Raw genomic sequence first — 17430 nt, 5'->3', positions numbered from 1 at the left:
CCATCCCCATCCCCCACCTCTGGGTCCCCAGGCTCGGGACCGTCACACCAGCAAGGGCCGCTGTAGGGACCCACGGGGCCATCCCCCAGCCTGGCCTTTGCCCAGGGCCCTGGGCTGGAGCAAGTGTCCCTGCACCGGCAGCTCTCGGCAGGCCCACCCCCCACGTTGGAGCCAGTTCCCAAGTCCCCCCGAGGCCTGGGGTGAAGTGAGCCCAGGGTGGGGTGCTCCTGAGAACCCCCTCGGCTCCCCAGCTTCTGTCTCTGCCCTGCTGCTCCCACCCCCGGCTTTCACTTCTGCTCCGTCACTGGCAGCTGGGGGCCCCGCCCCGGCCCCCTCAGCTCTCAGCTGTGCCTGCCTGTGTTTTGGGGTCCCCACCCCTCTAGTCTGCCGGCCCCAGAGCCACAGTCTGGCCCCCCCCAGCCCCTACCCAGCGTCCTGTGGTCAAAGGGGGCAACCGCAGGCCGAGCGCCGGGCCCTTATCCGGGGAGGCGGATGCCAGGCGCGCCCTCGTGGAAAGAGGAAGCCGCCTGCCCTTTAAGCAACAGCTGGCACAGCTCGTCCTCCCTTCCCCGAGCCCCTGGCCCTCGGTGTGGCCCCCAGCTTCCACCCCACCCACACCTCCAGCAGAGCCCAGCTGTGGGCAGCAGCCCCCTCCCTGGCCCACCTGGCCCCAGACCCCAGCCTGCCCCTGCCCCCTCGTCTCTGCCTGTCCTGTCGCAGGGTCACCCGTTCTTGCTGGCCAGAAGAGAATGGTCGGAGGGCTCCACGAGCGGGTCTAAGTCAGATTAGGGCGGTTCACGAGATCCCTGAGGCCTCCTTCCCACACTGTGCTCACCAGGCCGCCGGGCAGCTGGTGGTCCACCGGGGCTGGCCAGGAGCCCTGGCCGCACTCTGGGTGACCTGGGTAATCCCCCCTCTCCCCGCAGGGAGGTGGAATCCCCTAGAGAACAGGGAGGCTGGCCCGGCCCCCAGGACAGTCTGTGCCCTCAGGAAAGGGTGGGGCTGTCAGCGGAATGTGAAACCAGGGCCTCGGAAGGGACCCCGGACCCCTCCCCACAGAAACCCACTGTGCTCTGGGGGCAGCAGCCCTGCAGCCTCCTGTCTGCCCACCCACTGACGGGCAACCCTGGGAGGGATACAGGGACAGAACTTTGGGGATCTGCATGCCTGCCGGCCCCTGCCCCCAAGGATTGAGGACATGCGCCTGCAGGCAGGCCTCACACACAGGGCCATCTGTGCCCAGGCCTGTGCCAGGGGCCAGGGCCGCTGGGGCTCCTAGCCCCGGAGCAGGTGGCCGCACAGCAGGGGGGTGGGCAGGCAGGTGGAGCCAGCCCGACCTGGCTTGTCATGGAGCGTCCTGTGCCAGGCAGGTGTCCGGCTGGGCTGGGGTCGGGCCTTCCTGCTCTGCGCCTGGCCTGGCAGCCCCTGCAGGCAGGAAGCTCGGCCCAAGCTCTCTCCCAGGTCACTCCTGCTGCCATGGAGGCCTGTTCCGGAAACCTCCAGGGACAGGGCACCTTGTGTGGGAGGGAGCCTGAGGTCGCCTTCTCTGCAAGGCCCCCATCAGAGCATTCATGTCCGAGGCCACCTGAGTCCAGCAAAACCCAAGCAGAGAGGGGAGGCAGGTACCTGGCAGCGCCCCGTCACCGGTGCCCCCTGCAGCCCCAGAGAAGCAGGTGGCATCGGGTCCCCCCTGTACCCAGGCAGGCCGTGGGCGCAGCTGTGCGGGCTGCAAGCTGGCGTGTAGGGAAGCCCTGGCAGCGCGCGCTTAGTGTCGGGGTGCCCACCCTCCCCCTCCTCTGCCCCTCAGGTTTCCTCCCCCCACACATACCCCTCCCCCACGCTCAGAACCCTCTGGTCCCTCCACCGAGTCAGGAGAAGAAGGTGCCAGGCGCCCTGCAAGCTGGGCGTCAAGTGCGCACAGACTTGCATCAGGGCCACCCCACAGGCCCTCCTGGGCTCTATCCTCTGCGGCCCTGGGGTCCCCAGGCCCACGGCAAGGGTGCGGGTGGGGGCCTGCCTGGAAGGAAGGCCTGCATCCTGAAACCCTCCAAAACCAAACCTCCCTGTTCTGGCCAGGCGGGTGGGGTGGGGCCAGCTGGTGACCCTGGCCGGGCCTGGTGCACGGCCAGGCCAGGCGGGCTGGGTCAGGCATCCAGGGCTGTGTCCACAGTGCTCTCCGTGGGGCTCCCAGCCAGAGCGGCTGGCAGTGGGACCACCGGGACAGATGCTCACCTGTGAGCACGAGAAAGCGTCAGACATGGGGCAGGAGAAGAGAAGAAGACCCCCCCACCCTGCCCAGTGAGCAGGACGCAGGGCCCAGGAGCTCCGCTGGAGAAGAGGAAGGGGCTGAGCCACCAGGGATGGGGTCAGTGACCCAGGTCTTCAGGCCCAGGACGGCTGCGGCACCTCGTCTGGGGCAGGGGTCTCCTGGCCTTGGGGGGCAGGCTCTGCTCGGGCAAGCAGCTGCGGGGCTGGGGCCGGGAGGAGAGCACCAGTGCGCCCGCTCTACACGCCCAAGGCCGGACTCGTGGAGGTGCCACCGAGAGGCCCAAGTGACCCAGTGCTGGGGCTGGCGCCGGGTGGGTAGCAGAGCCCGGGCAGCCAGGCCGGGTCGTCCTGTTTCCTTCCCCTCTCCTCTGTCTGCGTACACCTGGGGTTCCGTCGGGCGCCAGAAGGCTGCAGGAGCCGGGCAGGATGGCGAATTCCCATGGGTCCAAACCCCCACCCTGCTCTGCCCTCGGTGGGGCCTTGACCTGGGGGACGTGTGGCCCACACCCCAACTTCCTGTTTCTAAGAAAAACAGTCCCAGAAAAGGCTCTGGTGGTTTGTGGAGGAGGCTCCCTGCCAAGGCCGGGCCGGGGAAGGGTGGTGGTGTGTCCAGAGGGCTGCAGCCGGCGCGGCCAGGCAGGTGTCACTGGCCCCGTCACTGGGGGCGTCTGCCGTTCCCCACAACTGCTTCCCCGGCGGGAAGGCAAGCGGCTGCTCCAACACGCCCGGTGCTCGGAGGCCCAGCTGGTCGGGGCTCCTCCGCCCAGTGCGGTCTCCCTGCAGGCACCCCTGGCAGGACACGGGCCTCGCCCCCGCCTTCTTGCGCCCCAGTGCCTGAGGTTGGCGGTGGGCCGGGCAACGGGCCTTCCGCAGCCCCGGTTTACGCGGCACCCGCGAGACCGCGTCTCAGCCAGACGCCAGAGTGGCCCCCGGCCCTGGAGGTACCACCCCGCCTCGTCGGAGGCAGACTAGGCTCCTCCTCTTGACCCGCCCACCCCTGGGGGAAGGGCGGGGGCGAAGAAGCCCCTGGAGAATTATAATGCTGGTTCCCAACATTCCAAATTCCTGCTCCTTCCGGCTTGGCCGGAAGCCGGGCGGGGAGGTGGGGGGGCGGTGGCACGCGGGCTGGGTGCGGAGGCCCCTGGCAGGCCCTTTTGGGGGGAACCTAAGCCCCTTTGCCGCCTGCCTTGCACGCGGCTCCGGGTTCCCGGTCCGGAGTCTAGGGCTGCGGGTCGGGGGCCACGCCCTGCTGGGCCAAGGCCGCGCAGCACCCCAAGAGGCCTCTCCCAAGTCACGCGGGTCTCGGACGCCCAGCAAACGTGCCGATGGGGGTGCAGAGCGCGAACCCGAGATGCACCCCCAGCACGGGGTGTCCGTGTGGGGCCCGGCACCTAGTGAGTCAGGCAGGGAGTGGGTGTCTCCGCCGGAGTGAGTCATCCGGAGGGTGTGCGCCCCTCATGGGCGGTGCTAGGAGCCTGGGGGGCGGGCTGCGGGGACAGGGGCGGTGGGCTACGCCCTCCCCAGGAAGGCCCCGCTCCAGTCGGGACAGGGCAGATCCCCCCACTTCCTTCCCCGGAGCTGCCTCCTGAGATCCAGCGAGGCTGGAGAGGGGAGGATGCTGCGCCCCATCTCCGCGGCCGAGGGGGGCTTCCCCGGCAGAGCGGGGGCGGCGGGAACGCGGGCGGCCGGGGTCCGGAAGGGCAGCGCGGCTGCCGCGCCCCCGCCCCGTGGCCTCAGTTTCCGATTACGCGTCTACAGAAACCCCGACGCGGCCCCCGGGCCCCGCTGCCCGGTTTCACTTCCCCTCCCCCTGCCCGGCGGGGTGCGCGAGGCTCCGTCCGCCTCCGATTCCGACGGGGGTGGGCACGGCGGCGCTTCCGGCCGTGGGGCGGGGTCGGAGATGGGGTTACGACGGGGCGGCCCGCCCCCGCCCAGGCCCCTCCTTTCCACGCCTGCGCCGGGCGCGGGGGTGGGGCCGCGCGTTCCCCCGCCGCCGCGAGATCGACCCCCCCATCCACCGCGAGGGGCGGGATCAGGTTCAGGACCGGGGTGGGGGCGGAGCGGGCCGGGGCACCCCGCAGCCCGGGCACTCGGGCCCGGGGCCTGTGGGTGGCGCGCGCTCGGGAAGGAGGGAGCGGGCGGCAGGAAGTGCCCCCTCCCCTCCCGCCCTGCGCGCTGGGGAGAGGCGGGATCGGGGGGAGACGGAGGGGTACCCTGTGGGGGGAGGGGCCTTGGGGGCACGTTGGGCTGGAGCCCCCGCGCCCTCGCTCCGGGGTAAGGTAGGGGCTCCCCACGCGCTCCGAGCGTCTCCCCTGCGGGGGCGGGCGGGCGCTGACGTGTCCACGCATCCGAGCGCCGCGCGGCCTAGGGGGGCCGGGGTGTCGGCGCGACCCCCGGCGGCGGAGGCGGGAACTGCACCTCCCGGCCGAGCGCTGGGAGGGGCTTGCTCCGGGGTGCGCATCCGAACCCGCCCTCCCCAGGAGGTTTCCGCTCAGCCTGCTTGGGTGCCCTTTTCTCTGGGGGGACTACCTGCCTTTTATGCCAGATCCGAAGGAAAACGGATTCTTGAAGACCCCTCGAACTTTGGGCAGCGCGTTCCCGCCGGTGTGGAAAAGCATCCCTGTGCCCAGAACCCTGCCTGGGCTCCCTAGAGGCCTTGGGCCCCGTCCCTCCCCACTGCCCCCCATGCAGGCGCAGAGTTGATCCTAGTCACTGCTGGGGGAGTAAGCACCTCCTCTGGACGGGGGGTGGGGTGGGTGGGGAAGCCCTAGGGCACCCCAGCCCCCAGGGTGGGAGGTGGGATGCGCCTTGAAGGATGTGACCAGAGAAGGCCTCGCATGACCTGCTTCCCCTGTAGAAATGCTCTCCCCTGCCCTTCTCTCCGTCCCTGTCTTCTCTAGGCCTGGCCTCCTCTGTCCCCAGGCCTCACTGTCATCAGGATGGTAACCCCCTCGTCTACACACCCTTCCTCTCCCTGGCACTGTCTGGTACTTGGGGCCCCCTCCCCAGGCCCTGCCTTGCCTCTGGGTCCTCCCCCCCACCCCCCACCACCCCAGCTCACAGCAGGTCTGGGCTGCTCGCTGGCCAGCAGGTTCTTTCCAGATCGGGGCCTTTGTGGTGCTCCAGGTGCACCCCCAGCCCTGACCCGGGCATCTGCCTGAAGCCTCCCCTTCATCTCTGCTCCACCTTTGCTCTCTTTTCTAGTGGGGTCTTCGAGAGGGGCTCACCAAGGATTAGCCCACAGGATGAGAAACCCCTGGAGGGCCAGCCTGGCCTCGATCTGGTGCAGAGGCCCCCGTGGCTGACGCGGCCAGGCTGGCATCTGTGCTGCGTGGAGGGCCAAGGGGTGTTGAGGGCTCGGGGGGGGGGGCGGGGAGTGGACAGCACTCCTCCCGGGCCCCTCCCCAGGTGGTCCCACCCACTGGGCTCTGGAGCCGCATCTGTGGGAGGGACCTGTCCTGGTTCCTGTTGCTGGGTGTGCAGGGGGCAGGGCCGGGGGCGGCTGGCAGTGCTCTGAACCCCTGTGAACGGGAGGGTTACCAGGAGGACGGGTGTCCATGTTTGGGGGAGCGATCCCACTCAGGGGCCGTGTGGGGCAGGAGGGCTGGCCTGCCGGCTGAGACCGCACATCTGGTGTCCCCATGACAGACCTATTTATAGTCTCCATCAGAGAACGTCCCCGGCCGTGGCAGTGGGGCGCCCGCCCGCGCCTCGAGACCCAGGGCCTCGCGCCAAGAGGAGCCCGGGCTGGGGCAGCTGCGGCCAGTGTGGGTCACTGCCTGGCTCGCTTGCCCCCGGGCCGCCCCCAGGCTTGCTGAGGGCCCGAGGCGGTCCCGGGCCTGAGGAGGGGGGCCCGCGGCAGCCGCTCCCCGCCTGCCTCCCAAGGTCCCCTGTGCCCGCCCCAGCCCGGCTCTTCCATCAGAGAGGCCCCGGGCTGGCCCTCAGTGGCTGTCCCTGCCCTGAAGGGAGGGGGCAGGAAGGGGGGGTGCCACGGGCAGCTGTCTGTGTGCCCCAGTGGTGTCGCTGAAACAGACCTGGAGACTCTCGCCGACTCCGCCAGGACCGAGGGCTCCCAGGGCACCTCGGGCCAGCAGCGAGCTCACCGAGCGGGCCAGGCTGCCCCGGAGCCAGGCTGGCGGGCTGGCCCCCCTGCTCCCTCCAGGAAGCCCTCCCTGGGGGCGGCTGGGGGTTGCTCTGCACAGCTGGCCTCGCCACCCGACTGGCACCGAGACCAGGCGGCCTGCCCGGGCTGCGGAGAAGGGAGGCCTCTGCCGGGGGCATCCTGGGCGACCCGCCGGCCAGCGGGAGGGGAGGCTGGGAGGAGCGGCCTGTACCAGGCCGCCGCTGGGTGCTCTGAGGGGCTGTGCCTGCCAAGGCCCTGCTGGGAAGTGGGCTGGGCAGAGGGCAGGTGCCCCCACCTCTCCCATCTCTTCCTGTCTCTGTGTGTGTCCCTCGTCTCTGGCTCCAGACTCCAGTCGAGGAACGAAGGTGTTCTCTGTTCCCGGCGGGGCTTGGCTGGGACTCAGGCGCGTGGTTGTCGCTCGGTAAATGTCTCTTCCGTGAGTGGACCATCCGGAGCCAATCCCCAGCCCCAGAAGTCAGAGGCAGGAGGAGGGTCCACCGGGGATGTCGAGGCCCAGGGAAGAAAGGAGCCCCCTCCCTGAGCCTGCTGGAGCCCGTGTAGCCTCCTGGGGTGTAAGGCATGTGGGGGGCAGCCTCAAGGCAGCCTCCCATCAGCCTCTGTCCGCCTGCCTGCCCCATCCCGGTGTGGAGGAGGGTGGCTTGGAGGCCCCACCTGGCCCACTGGTGCTGCTTTCCTGGGAGACTCCCAAGAGGCCTGCCTGCCTCTGAGGAGAAGGCCCCGGGCGGGGGGCTCTCCAGGCCAGAGGCAGACGCATAGCCGCCCCGGAGAGGCAGGCCCGCCGGAGCCCCCGCCTGCCTGGGGGCACTGTCTCCAGGTAGGGCCCTGCCTGTGGCTGCCTTGCCGCTCTGGCCTTTCGTGGTCCAGGCTGGATGCTGCCCCTCTCAGGACCCCGCTCTTCCCTCCGAGCTCCTCCTCCAGTTGGTGTAATGGCCGGGCCAGCATCTCTGGCTTCTGCTGACCCTCCCTCTTTTTTTTTTTTTTTGAGAATTCAGATTTTCTAGAGATTTGTCTGTGGGACACAGTGTGAGGACTGGGGGGTCCTAACGGGCTGGGGGTGGTGCCTCTGGTGTCTGAATCCCCCCAGCACCCCCCCACCTTCAGCAGAAATCCGGGCGGGTCCCTGGGGCCGCGCCCGCCCCCCACCCAGGACTCCTGGCAGAGGGTGGGCACGAGAGGAGGGGCAGGGGACAGCGCCTTTCACCTGGGACCGGTCCTGCCCCTACCCCACCTCCCGGGTTCCAAGCAGCCTCTGCCCTCGGGCTTCGGAAAGTAGGAGGTTTCGTGGGCCCTGTGTTTGCAGAGGCTGCCAACTTGAACAGCCAGCTTCGCTCCAAGTCTGCGGGGGCTGCCCACGATGGGCAGCCCCCGCCCCGCGTCCCGGGAGGCCTGCGTCATCCTTGTGGGGCGGCGACCTTGAACTTGCTGCCCTGGGTTTGGGGACTGAAAACCGTGATGCTGATTTGGAATTCAACCCCAGAAGATGCCTCCTGACCCGGGCGTGTGGGAAACACAGCAGCTGCTTCTGTTTCCAGCATTTTTGTTTTTTAAATTGAAACATCATTTTCATTGTTTTTCTTTTGACAGAAGTGTGGTTTTATCTTGAAGCGAAGAACGAGCTGCAGAGCGACTTGCTGAGCCTTGGGGTGGAGCCGGTGGATGACGGGGCCTGGAGGAAGCTGTCTTAGGGGATTTTCAAGGGCATGGGGTCCTGGCCAGGGCTCTGCCCCCGGGGTTCACGCAGCCCTGTGTGGACACCGCCCCCTGCAGCTCACCTGCCACACCCTCCGGAGGGGGCGCCGTCCTGCACCCCCTCCGTCTGCCTCCACGCACTTTGGGTAGAGCCCCCAGGAGCCCAGGCATGATGCAGGAGTCAGGGGTTCCCGAGGGTGGGCCCCTTCTGGGAACTCACTGCTGGGACACCCGCAGCCTGTCCTCTCCTGACAGACATTCAGAGGCGGAGGCCCTGCTGGACCAGGCTGGCAGCGTCTGTGGCTCCTTGAGCTCGTCGAACCAGAAAGAGGCTGACAGATGCGGCTTGCTCCAGGCTCCCCAGCTGCCACCCCACGTCTCAGGCTCAGAACTGCGTCAACTCCCTCGTCGTGGAGGTCCTGGAACCCCCTTTCCCTCACTGGCTGTCATTCCTCTCTGTTCCTGATGCCAAAGCGGGCCCTTGGCGGGGCTCACCGCCCAGCTGCTCCACCTGCCCTGGGAGCCGGGACCGAGCAGAGGGGAGGATCGCCTGGGACCGGGGCTCAGCTCCCCTGGTCCTGCAGGGGGATCAGCTCCACCGCGGCCGCCCCATCTGCTGACCGTGTATTGAGGCAGGTATATTGAGGGAAAATTGGGTGGGAAACCTACTAACAGAAAAGCAGGAAGGGTGAAGGGCTCTCGGGCTCTGGATTGGTTTTGATCATCAGCCTCTTCTTGCCTTTCACGTTAGAACATAATTATTCCACGTAGACCTACGTCCTAAAGACAAATGGACCTCTGCTCCCTCCATCCCTCATTACACCCATCCCCATCCATCCACCCACCATCCGTCTATCCATCCCTCTGTTTATTCATACTTCCATCCGTCCACCCACCCACCCACCATCCGTCCGTCCGTCCGTCTGCCCTTCCACCCATCCTTCCAGCTGTCCCCCCCACAACCGCCCCGGCCTGCACACCTCCTCTGCCTGTTTGTCTCCAGTGCCTCCACGCTGCCCGGCTTGGAGTAGCGGCTGCACCGACCGGGTGCTCGGCGTTCACCCGCTCCTTACAGATACCCGCTGGGTGCCTCGTGTGGGCCACACGCTGCACCAGGTGCCGAGGTGTGCTGCTGTACAGAACTGACGAAAGGCCCACCCTTGGGGAGATTGGTTTGTGAAACGCACGGCGTCCTAGCCCGTGACACGTGCAGAAGACGAAAGAGGAAGCGGGGAGCGTGGAGGCCGTGTTGCTGGAGCTGGGGTGGGGAAGGCCTTGTGAGGTGAAGAGCAAGTGCAAAGGCCCTGAGGCAGAAGCGTGCCCAGCTTGGCTGAAGGACGCAGGGAGCAGGGGGGCAGTAGGGGCAGCGAGCCGTGGGGTCACCTTCTGGTGGAGGAGAGACGTCAGGGGCAGGGCGAGTGCTGGGTGTGGTGAGATGGGGTCAGCTGGGGATGCACCTTGAAGACGTGCAGGGTTGCTGGGGTTGAGGTGGGGGTGTGGACCATAGAGCAAGAGAGAACAAAGGCGGACGCGGAGGGTTTGGGCCTTAACGACAGAAGACTGCGTAGCTGTCAGCCGAGCAGGAGGAGTGGGTGTGGGGCACGTCCGGTCTACGGTGCCCTGGACGCCCGAGGGGCTGCCGCGCCGCCGCTGCTGAAGCCAGGGGAGACCAGGAGCCAGCGAGCTCCCCGGGAGGTGGGGGGTGGCCCAAGCCCCGGGCCCCAAGGCTGAGAGTCAAGGGTATGGGGGGCCTTGCCAGGGCCACGTCTGGTGTCTGGAGCCCCTTGGGGCAGGTGGCCTTGCTCTGAGCACTGAAGTGGGGGAGGGGGAGGGTGCAGATGGCAAGCGTAGGAGGGAGATGGGTGCGGGATGAGGGGCGTGGGGTCAGCAGGGCGTTTCGGATGGGAAGCAGCAGCTTCATCCTCGTGGCTGGGGGCTCGGGCCCATCCACTCGGGCCCAGGGGTGACTGTGCCGGTGAGGGAGGGGCTGAGGGCTCTGGGTGTCCCCTCCCCCTTCCTCACACTCCGTGAGGGCAGCAGGTGGTCAGGGAGAGGATGAGGAGGAGGTCGTGGGCTTCGAGGCTGGGGGTGAGCCCAGCCCCATGCGGATGTGGGGAGATCTGGGGGCCCCGGGCGGAGGCTTTGGATCCGGGGTCTGGAGTGTGGTTGAACCCCGAGTAGGGGGTTGGCAGGTGCGGGCTCCTCCACCGGCTCCTCCACGTGACTGCACGTCTGGCTGCCCCCAGGCCTCCCGGTGTGTCCCCTGCTCTATCCCCCGAGCCCCAGACCTGGCTGATTGGCTGGGGGTGCATTTCAGAGGCAGCTGTAAAATCTGACAAGCGGTTCCTGCAGACATGGCCTCTGGTTTCTGGAAAACCAATCACCTGCTTACGACCTCTTGATTTCTCGTTTGGGAGCCGTCCTGACCCCCCGGCTGCCAGCGGGGCCCCTGAGCCACTCTCCAAGGCAGGGACGGTGGGGAGGCAGGCGCTGGCTGGCCGGGCTCTGGGCAGTGCTGGGCCGAGGGGTCAGCTGGGCCGGCTTCGCTGCAGGGCTCTGTGGCCGGGGGACTGGGACCGCCAGGCCTGGGCTCAGCCCGGGGAGAGCGTGGATAGTGTAGACGTGCCAGCCGAGAAGGGCACCAGCCACCACCGGCCGCCCCGCCTTGGGACGCCCAGATGAGCTGCCACGTGTGTCCAGGGGTCGGGGGAGGGGTCCCTCGGAAGTCGGTGTTTCGCGTTCTATTAAAGCCAGTCGTGGGTGCCTCGGGCAGCCCCCTAGCTCGGGGCTGCAGGGCTGCCTCCAGGGACGTGGGGCTGCTGGCCCGAGCCCTGCGCCGAGACCCGAAGGTGTTTGAAGGCAGCGGGCAGCGTGTGGCCCGGGAACGGAGGGGTGGTCATGTCACGGATCACGACGACACACCCCCCTGCGAGAGGCGGGCACTTGGACCAGGCTCCCGCCGCCCTCAGATCCTCCGCACCCCCCGACCCCCACCCAGGGACCCCGCCTCGGTACCCTGCCTGGGGCTCCAGGCCCTTCTCCTCCTGGGGAGCTGGGTGGGCAACGCAGGTGAATAAGTGCATTTGGGGTGAGGGAAGCCACCTCCCACCCCGTGTCCTGGGGCAGAGCTGGGGCCGGACCCGAGGACACGTGCCAGCTCTGCAAGGTGGGCCGGACTCAGGGCCTCCCCACCCCGCCGATGGGGCTGCGTGGCTGAGGGCAGGGGTTCTTTTGAAAATACTTTCTTATCTTTTTAGGAGAAAAATAACTCACTTCCTCTAGAATGTTTTTAAAAATAATTAGCCTCTGAAGACATGGCTGTCTGGCTTGTTTTGTGGGAAGGGGCGGCTCTGGGGGTGGGATTGCCGCCCGCTGGGGGACATGGGAGAGAAGGAAACACTTTTCTTCCTTGCAGTCTGTAAACTGTCTGGAGAGCTTCAAAGTTGGAGAAACCATAAAAAAGAAAATAAGAAATAACAGAAAGTGAGGTTGCCATGGAAACCGTCCTCTCCCGCCCGAGGCCGCCAGTGCTGGCACCGGAGCGTGGAAAAAGCTCGCAGGGCTGGCCGGGGCTCCCACCAGGAATGCGGCCGCAGCTGAGGGGGGCGCGGGAGTCGGCTCCCACCGTCAGGGAACATTCCAGCACCCGGGGTGGAAAACAGGCCACCTCCCTGGCTGCGCGCTACCCTCCGGCTCGGGCCAGGCTGGGGGCCGCGGACGCCCTGCATGCCTGGGGCGGGATGAGAAAGGGCCTCTGGGGCTGGCAGGAATTTGCTTGACCTTGAGTCAGTTCCTTCAGAAGAAGCCACGGTTCTGGGGGTCCTGGGGGCCGGCTCGGGCCGCTGGGAGGGGGCCCACATTCCGCAGCCGGGCACCGGGCCTCCCTGGCCGGCCTGGAGGAAAACGGCGCATGGCAACGCCGCAGTGTTTCCAAGCAGCCCGGTTTCTAGGTGTTCCCGGGAACACGCAGCCACACCAGCCGCGGCCAAGGGCGCCGGTGGGGGAGCCGGCGAGAGCTCAGTGGGCAGCGGCCGCAGAGCCGGGCCCCAGCCCTCATCTGACCTTGTTCCTGAGGCCCTTCTCCCAGCAGATGGGAAAGGGCCTGGCCAGGGGCCCCCTTGCCGGCCTCGGAAACCACCCAAGGCCCAGCCCAACCGCCACGTGGTCCCGCCGTGGGCCCGGCGCCCGGCCGAGCCTGGCCTGGCTTGACCCACATCTCAGAGACTCGACCGTCCACCTGGCTTTGCCCCTCACAGCCTGGCGGTCCAGCCGGTCCCCTGCTGGCTTCTCCCAGCTGCTGCACGGGGGCACGCTCTCTGCCTAGCCCCGCCACCTCCTCCTTGGGCGCATGCGAGGGTCCCGGGGTCCTGTTGGGGGTGACCATGGGGCTGGCCCTGTTGGCCAGTTGGCAGGCATGTGTAGCTGTTGTTAGGACGGCCAGTGCCAGCGCAAAGAGCCAGGCGGGGGCACTGCCTGGAACCCCAGCGCTGCCCGTGCACGGGGGCCTTTCCGGCTGTAGCCACCAGCAGGGCTCGCTAACACTCCCAGCTGCACGAGGGGTCGGGGGCCCACAGCTGGAGGCCTGCCTGCCTTCTGACCAGGACCCCAGAGACAAGGAGCCAGGGACTTTCGCCTTGGCCGAGGGGAGAGGGAGGCGCCCTGCTGGCACGCACAATCCTTGGAAGGGACTGAGCCTTGGGAGGGGCTTGGTGAAGACCCTCGGCTGGTTGCCCCTCCACCTGCCCAGGGCCCTCTTGGTACTGCCTCGGGGGTGCCCAGAGACCCTTGTTGGGGGCACCCTCGTGCAACCCAAGGCCCATCCGGAGCCCTGGGAGCTGCCCTTTCCCATTGGGCGTTTGGAGGTCGACACAAATGACCCATTCGGATCGTGGAGTGACAGCTGGAGATGCCCCGCCCGGCCGTGTCCGCCCGCTGCCCGGCTACCTGGGAAGGCTGCTGCTGCCAGCTCCGCCGTGACCACCCTGTCAGGCCTGCGGGGAGAAGAGGAGGAGACCCCTGAAGGCACTGCCCGGGTCCCCCGCATCCGGGCCTGAGGACAGCAGAAGCCTCAGGCCCGCCCTCGTGTGACCATCCCGTCCTCCCAGGCCCGCTGCTGCCTTTGAGGGGGAGTGTGCCCCAGCCCCTCTCCGCTCTGCCTGCACCTGGAGGGGGGTCCCTGCGAGCCCTGGGACCTGGGTCTCCGGCCCTCAGCCCCTAACCTCGCCGTCCGATCCCAAACGTGCCCACAGACGCATGGAGCTAGAGCTGGAGCTGGACAAACCCAGTCCCGGCCCCCCTGCGGGCGCTGCCCGTGCAGAATCCAGGGGCTGCTCTGAAAAGTGGGCATCAGAGCTGCACCGAGGCCTCACGGATGTGTAGAGTCTGTATGGAGAGGACACGGGAGCTGCGTTTATTTCCCAGCGAGAAGTGACAAGCGGCAGCTGGGACTCAGGCGGGCTGGGGCCGTGGGCGCTGGTGTCCCCCCGTGAGGCAGGAGAGAAAAGGCAGCGGGTGAAGACAGGAGGTCGCGGGGGTCCCGGGAGCCACAGCTGTTCAGCCCTGAGGCCCAGTCCCAACGTTTCCGTCTCGACCATGCAGGCTTCTGCTCTGCAGCGAGTGATGGGCTCACCCCGCCTGCCCGCAGGGGAGGGTCACCTGCCCAGGAGGACCACCCGGGCTTCACCTCCAGGGAAGTGCAGGGCACTGTGCCCCAGCTGAGCCCTGGCTGCACCCTCCGTTTCTGCCCAGCCTTCTCCACGCATCCTCGGGGGACAAGGGAGCCGGTGCCGTGTGGACGGCCACCCTGAATCCTTGGGCTGCCGGAGCTACAGAGTCCCAGGTGCCACAGGCTGGGCTTGCCCTGACTTACCCCCCAAAGGGACTTAGTGGAGCGGGCGGGGTCCCCCCACCCCTGCCCTCTGTGGCTGGCGGTTTCCTGTCATCAGAGCCTGGGCAGAGCATGGGGGCTCCTGGCACAGGCTTGGTGACCCACCAGGTTCTGACCCCTTGCCAAGCTTCAATACCTCAAGCGTGGTTTGGGTGATAAAAAATTAAAGACAAAAGATTTTAAAATTACTTCATTTCCAGTGGGGGAAAATGGGCCTTGGCTCGGACCCAGGAGCCGCGTTAAATATTCTGAAGTGCGGGTATTCAGCTCTAAGAATAACCAGAGCCTGTCAGGCTGCCAGCTTTAAGAGAAATAAATGGGGTTACAAGAACCCTGAGAGTTTTTACAGAACCCTCAGGGCTTCGAGAAAACAGAGGCAGAGCCAGGAAGGAGCCAGCGGATTAGCTGACGGTTCTGGTAGACCCGAGGGCTCGGGGCCTGGCCCCGTGGAGACCGGCGCAGCTGCAGCCTGGGCAGTGTGTGAGGTGGAGGTTCTGTCTGAGCCCAGAAATGCTGACCGGGTGCCCACTGTGTGCACAGCGCTGGAATCAGGAGGGCTCAGAGCTGGGACACTAACGGACTTCCTCTCGGAATCCACCTGGACTCCAGGTCAGTGGGAAAGCGTGCGTGGGGTCAGTGGGGAGACCCGTGACCCAGGTTTGGGTGGAGTGGGGATGGGGCAGGATGTGGGCGGGGCAGGATGTGGGCGGGGCCGGGTGCGCCCGAGGTCCTGCAGTCCCCCATCCAAGACCTTCCCTCTGTCTGTGGCCGGCGTCCTTGTCTTCATGTTTCTTGTGCTTAGGGTTCTTGAGTGTCTGAGATCTGTGGGTTCATAGTTGTCACCAAATTTGAAAAAATTTTGGCCATAATTTCTTCAAATATGTTTTCCATCTCCTCCTCGCCCCATCACTTTGGAAGCTCCGATTCTGTGTACACATTTGGCCTCTTGAAGTCGTCTCAGGGTTTAATAAGCAAGATCTGCTTACTGTGTCCGGTCTTGTCTTGCTCTGGGTTTCATTTGGGATGGCCGTGTCTTCAAGCCCACTCGCCTGCTTCGTGGCCATTACCCCTCCCTCAGACATCGCAGTTTCAATCTCCAGACGTTTGATTCAGTCTTTTCAACCTTCCATGTTCCATCCAGTTATCATCGGTCCAGTGTCCTTGCCTATGAATTCTTTCACTTGTGTCGTCCAGGATCAGTTTTGATGGATTGATTTTTCTCCTCATTATGGGTTGTGCTTTCCTGCATTCTCTGCCTGGTAATCTTTGATGAGAAGCTAGACATTGTGGGTTTTACCTTCTTGGGTGCCGGATACTTTTGTATTCTTGTAAATATCCTTGGTGCTGTTACATTACTTAGAAACAGTGTGATCCTTTTGGGTCTTGCTTTTAAGGTTAGGGTTTAAGGTAGGACCCTTGTGAGTACCAACGCCCCGTGAATTTGGAGGTCTTCTGGCCCGGCTGTTGGAACGAGCCCGCACTTTTCACAGCCCGTGTGAGCTCTGGACACGACGCCCTTTAACCTTCTTGGTGGGTCTTTCCTGGCCTCCTTTCCTCACGTGCACGGGCTGATCCGTGCTCTGCAGACTCTGGGGCTCTCTCCTCTCCGGGGCTCCATCCTGCGAACTCTTGCCGCCTCGGTGTTCCGGGCCTCCCAGCTCCGTGTCTCCCCCCGGGGCACCCCTGAACCTGCCTGGGTCCCCTGCCTGCGCCACAGCTGGAGACCCTGGAGGCAGCATGCTGGGGGACCCGAGGGCTCACCCCGATGGTTCAGCGTCATGGTTCCCCATTCCTCGACATCAGATGTACACTGTCTCGAGGACTGTTGTGTCCTGGATCTTGTCCAGTTTTTTACTTGTTTACTTGTGGGAGGGCAAATCCAGCCCCTTGCATTCCATCTTGGCTGGAAGCAGAAGTCCGTTTCTGCATTTACAGACCAAACCGAGGCCTGGTGCCCAGACAGCACCGACTTGTCTTCCAGTGACCCGACCTGAAGGGTGGGGCTCCTCAGGGGGAGGGCGGCCTCGAGCTCCTGCTGCGTGGGGCTGTCCTTCCGGGGCCTTTGTCAGGCGTCTTGACCTGACAGATGTGTCCCTGTGACACGAGGCCTGTAGTGAAGCTCCCCTGGTGGGTCCCCCCGAGTCCTCCACGAGGCCCAGGGGCCTCACCCTCTGACTGCTCCAGTGGGACACGTGGTCAAGCTGGGCCTGCTGCGAGGGTCCCTGTCGGGCGCTCAGCTACCCAAGGGACCCGCCAGTCCGTTGGCTGTCCTCTTGGCATGGGTGGCCCCACGGCCATGCCTCTCCTTTCCGGAGGCCCCGAGAGTGTCCTGCCAGAGCTGGTGCGTCGCAGCACTGCACTGGGGTCACAAAGGCCCTAGGAATCTGCCCTGGATTTTCTCCGCTGAAATTACCGCGAGCACGTCTGACCCTAAGCAGAGCTGTTGCCAAGGTGATGCCCACTGAGCCTGGGTGAGGTGTGGGGCTACAGCCAAGCTCCGTGGCCCGTGGCTTCTCATTGCTTTTCCTCGTGGCCCAGGTCAGGGGATCCAATGGGCAGAGGTGAGAAAAGGGCCGTAATTGGACGAGAAGCTTGAGGCTGGTCGGCCAGACACCGGCGAGTGGAGCACCTGCACACAGCCGGCTCTTTTGCGGGCAGCTGGGTGTAGGAGGTGCTGGGAGTTGGGAGCCCCTGGCCAGGTGCCCTGTGACCACGGGAGAAAGGGGCTCACGCTCTGGAGAGACTGGTTCCCTATTGGGCCAGGCGTCTCCAGCAGCCCACGTGACCCGGGCCTGGCCACCCACAGACCCGCGGGGGACGGGCTGGGGTGCGGGCTCTGGGCGCGGTCAGACCTGCACCTGACCCTTGTGGCCGTCTGTTTTCCAGTCGCTGAAGTGGACACAAGGGCATGGCATGGGGTGTGGATCCCCCGAGGCCTATCTGGGCACGGGGACCAGTTTTCGAGGCTGACCCGCTGCGAGAGGGTGGGGACCCCTTCCCGCGGCCTGGTCAGGGGACGGCCCCGGGCAGTCTGGGTCAAGGCCCAGGGTCCTGGGGGTGGGCGGGCGCATCACGCCAGCGCTCGTGGGATGTGCCGGCTGAGAGGGCTCAGTCAAGGCCCCAGTTCGGGAAAACTGTCGCCCTGAGGGTCTGCGGCCTGCCGAGAAGCCGGCCCAGGCTCCTCCAACCTGCTGCTCACGTGGGGCGTGGGCCCCGGGGCTTCTCTGGCCCCCGCGGAGAGCCCATACGAAAGTTCCAAAATTAAAAGTCAGCTCATTGCAGCACTGCGGCTGGCCCTGATTTGGGGCCAAGCTGGGAACTGTCGCTGCCTCCCTAGGACCCCCGAGAGACAGGGGGTCTCATGCAGGGCCGTGAGCTCTGGAGCAACCGCCCCAGGCACAGCCCCAGGTACAGCCCCAGGCACAGCGCCAGGCACAGTCTC

The 17430-nt window shown here is 66.3% G+C and overlaps 1 protein-coding gene across 1 annotated transcript in view; it reads right to left on the bottom strand.

Moving 5' to 3' along the window:
* Window positions 1-10878: 10878 nt before the first annotated feature.
* The window catches only part of MORN1 (MORN repeat containing 1), a 53798-nt gene continuing 47246 nt past the window's right edge, over window positions 10879-17430 (bottom strand). Inside the window, exons 15-16 of the mRNA XM_061184161.1 lie at window positions 13046-13092; window positions 10879-11027 (exon numbers count right to left, since the gene is read on the bottom strand). Coding sequence (XP_061040144.1) covers window positions 10879-11027; window positions 13046-13092 — 196 coding nt within the window. The remainder of the gene's footprint in view (window positions 11028-13045; window positions 13093-17430) is intronic.

Source organism: Eubalaena glacialis, chromosome 3 (assembly GCF_028564815.1).
Source record: "Eubalaena glacialis isolate mEubGla1 chromosome 3, mEubGla1.1.hap2.+ XY, whole genome shotgun sequence".
Lineage (NCBI taxonomy): Eukaryota > Metazoa > Chordata > Mammalia > Artiodactyla > Balaenidae > Eubalaena > Eubalaena glacialis.
The sequence above is the reverse complement of the archived record's forward strand: the minus strand, read 5'-3'. Positions and strand labels throughout refer to the sequence as shown.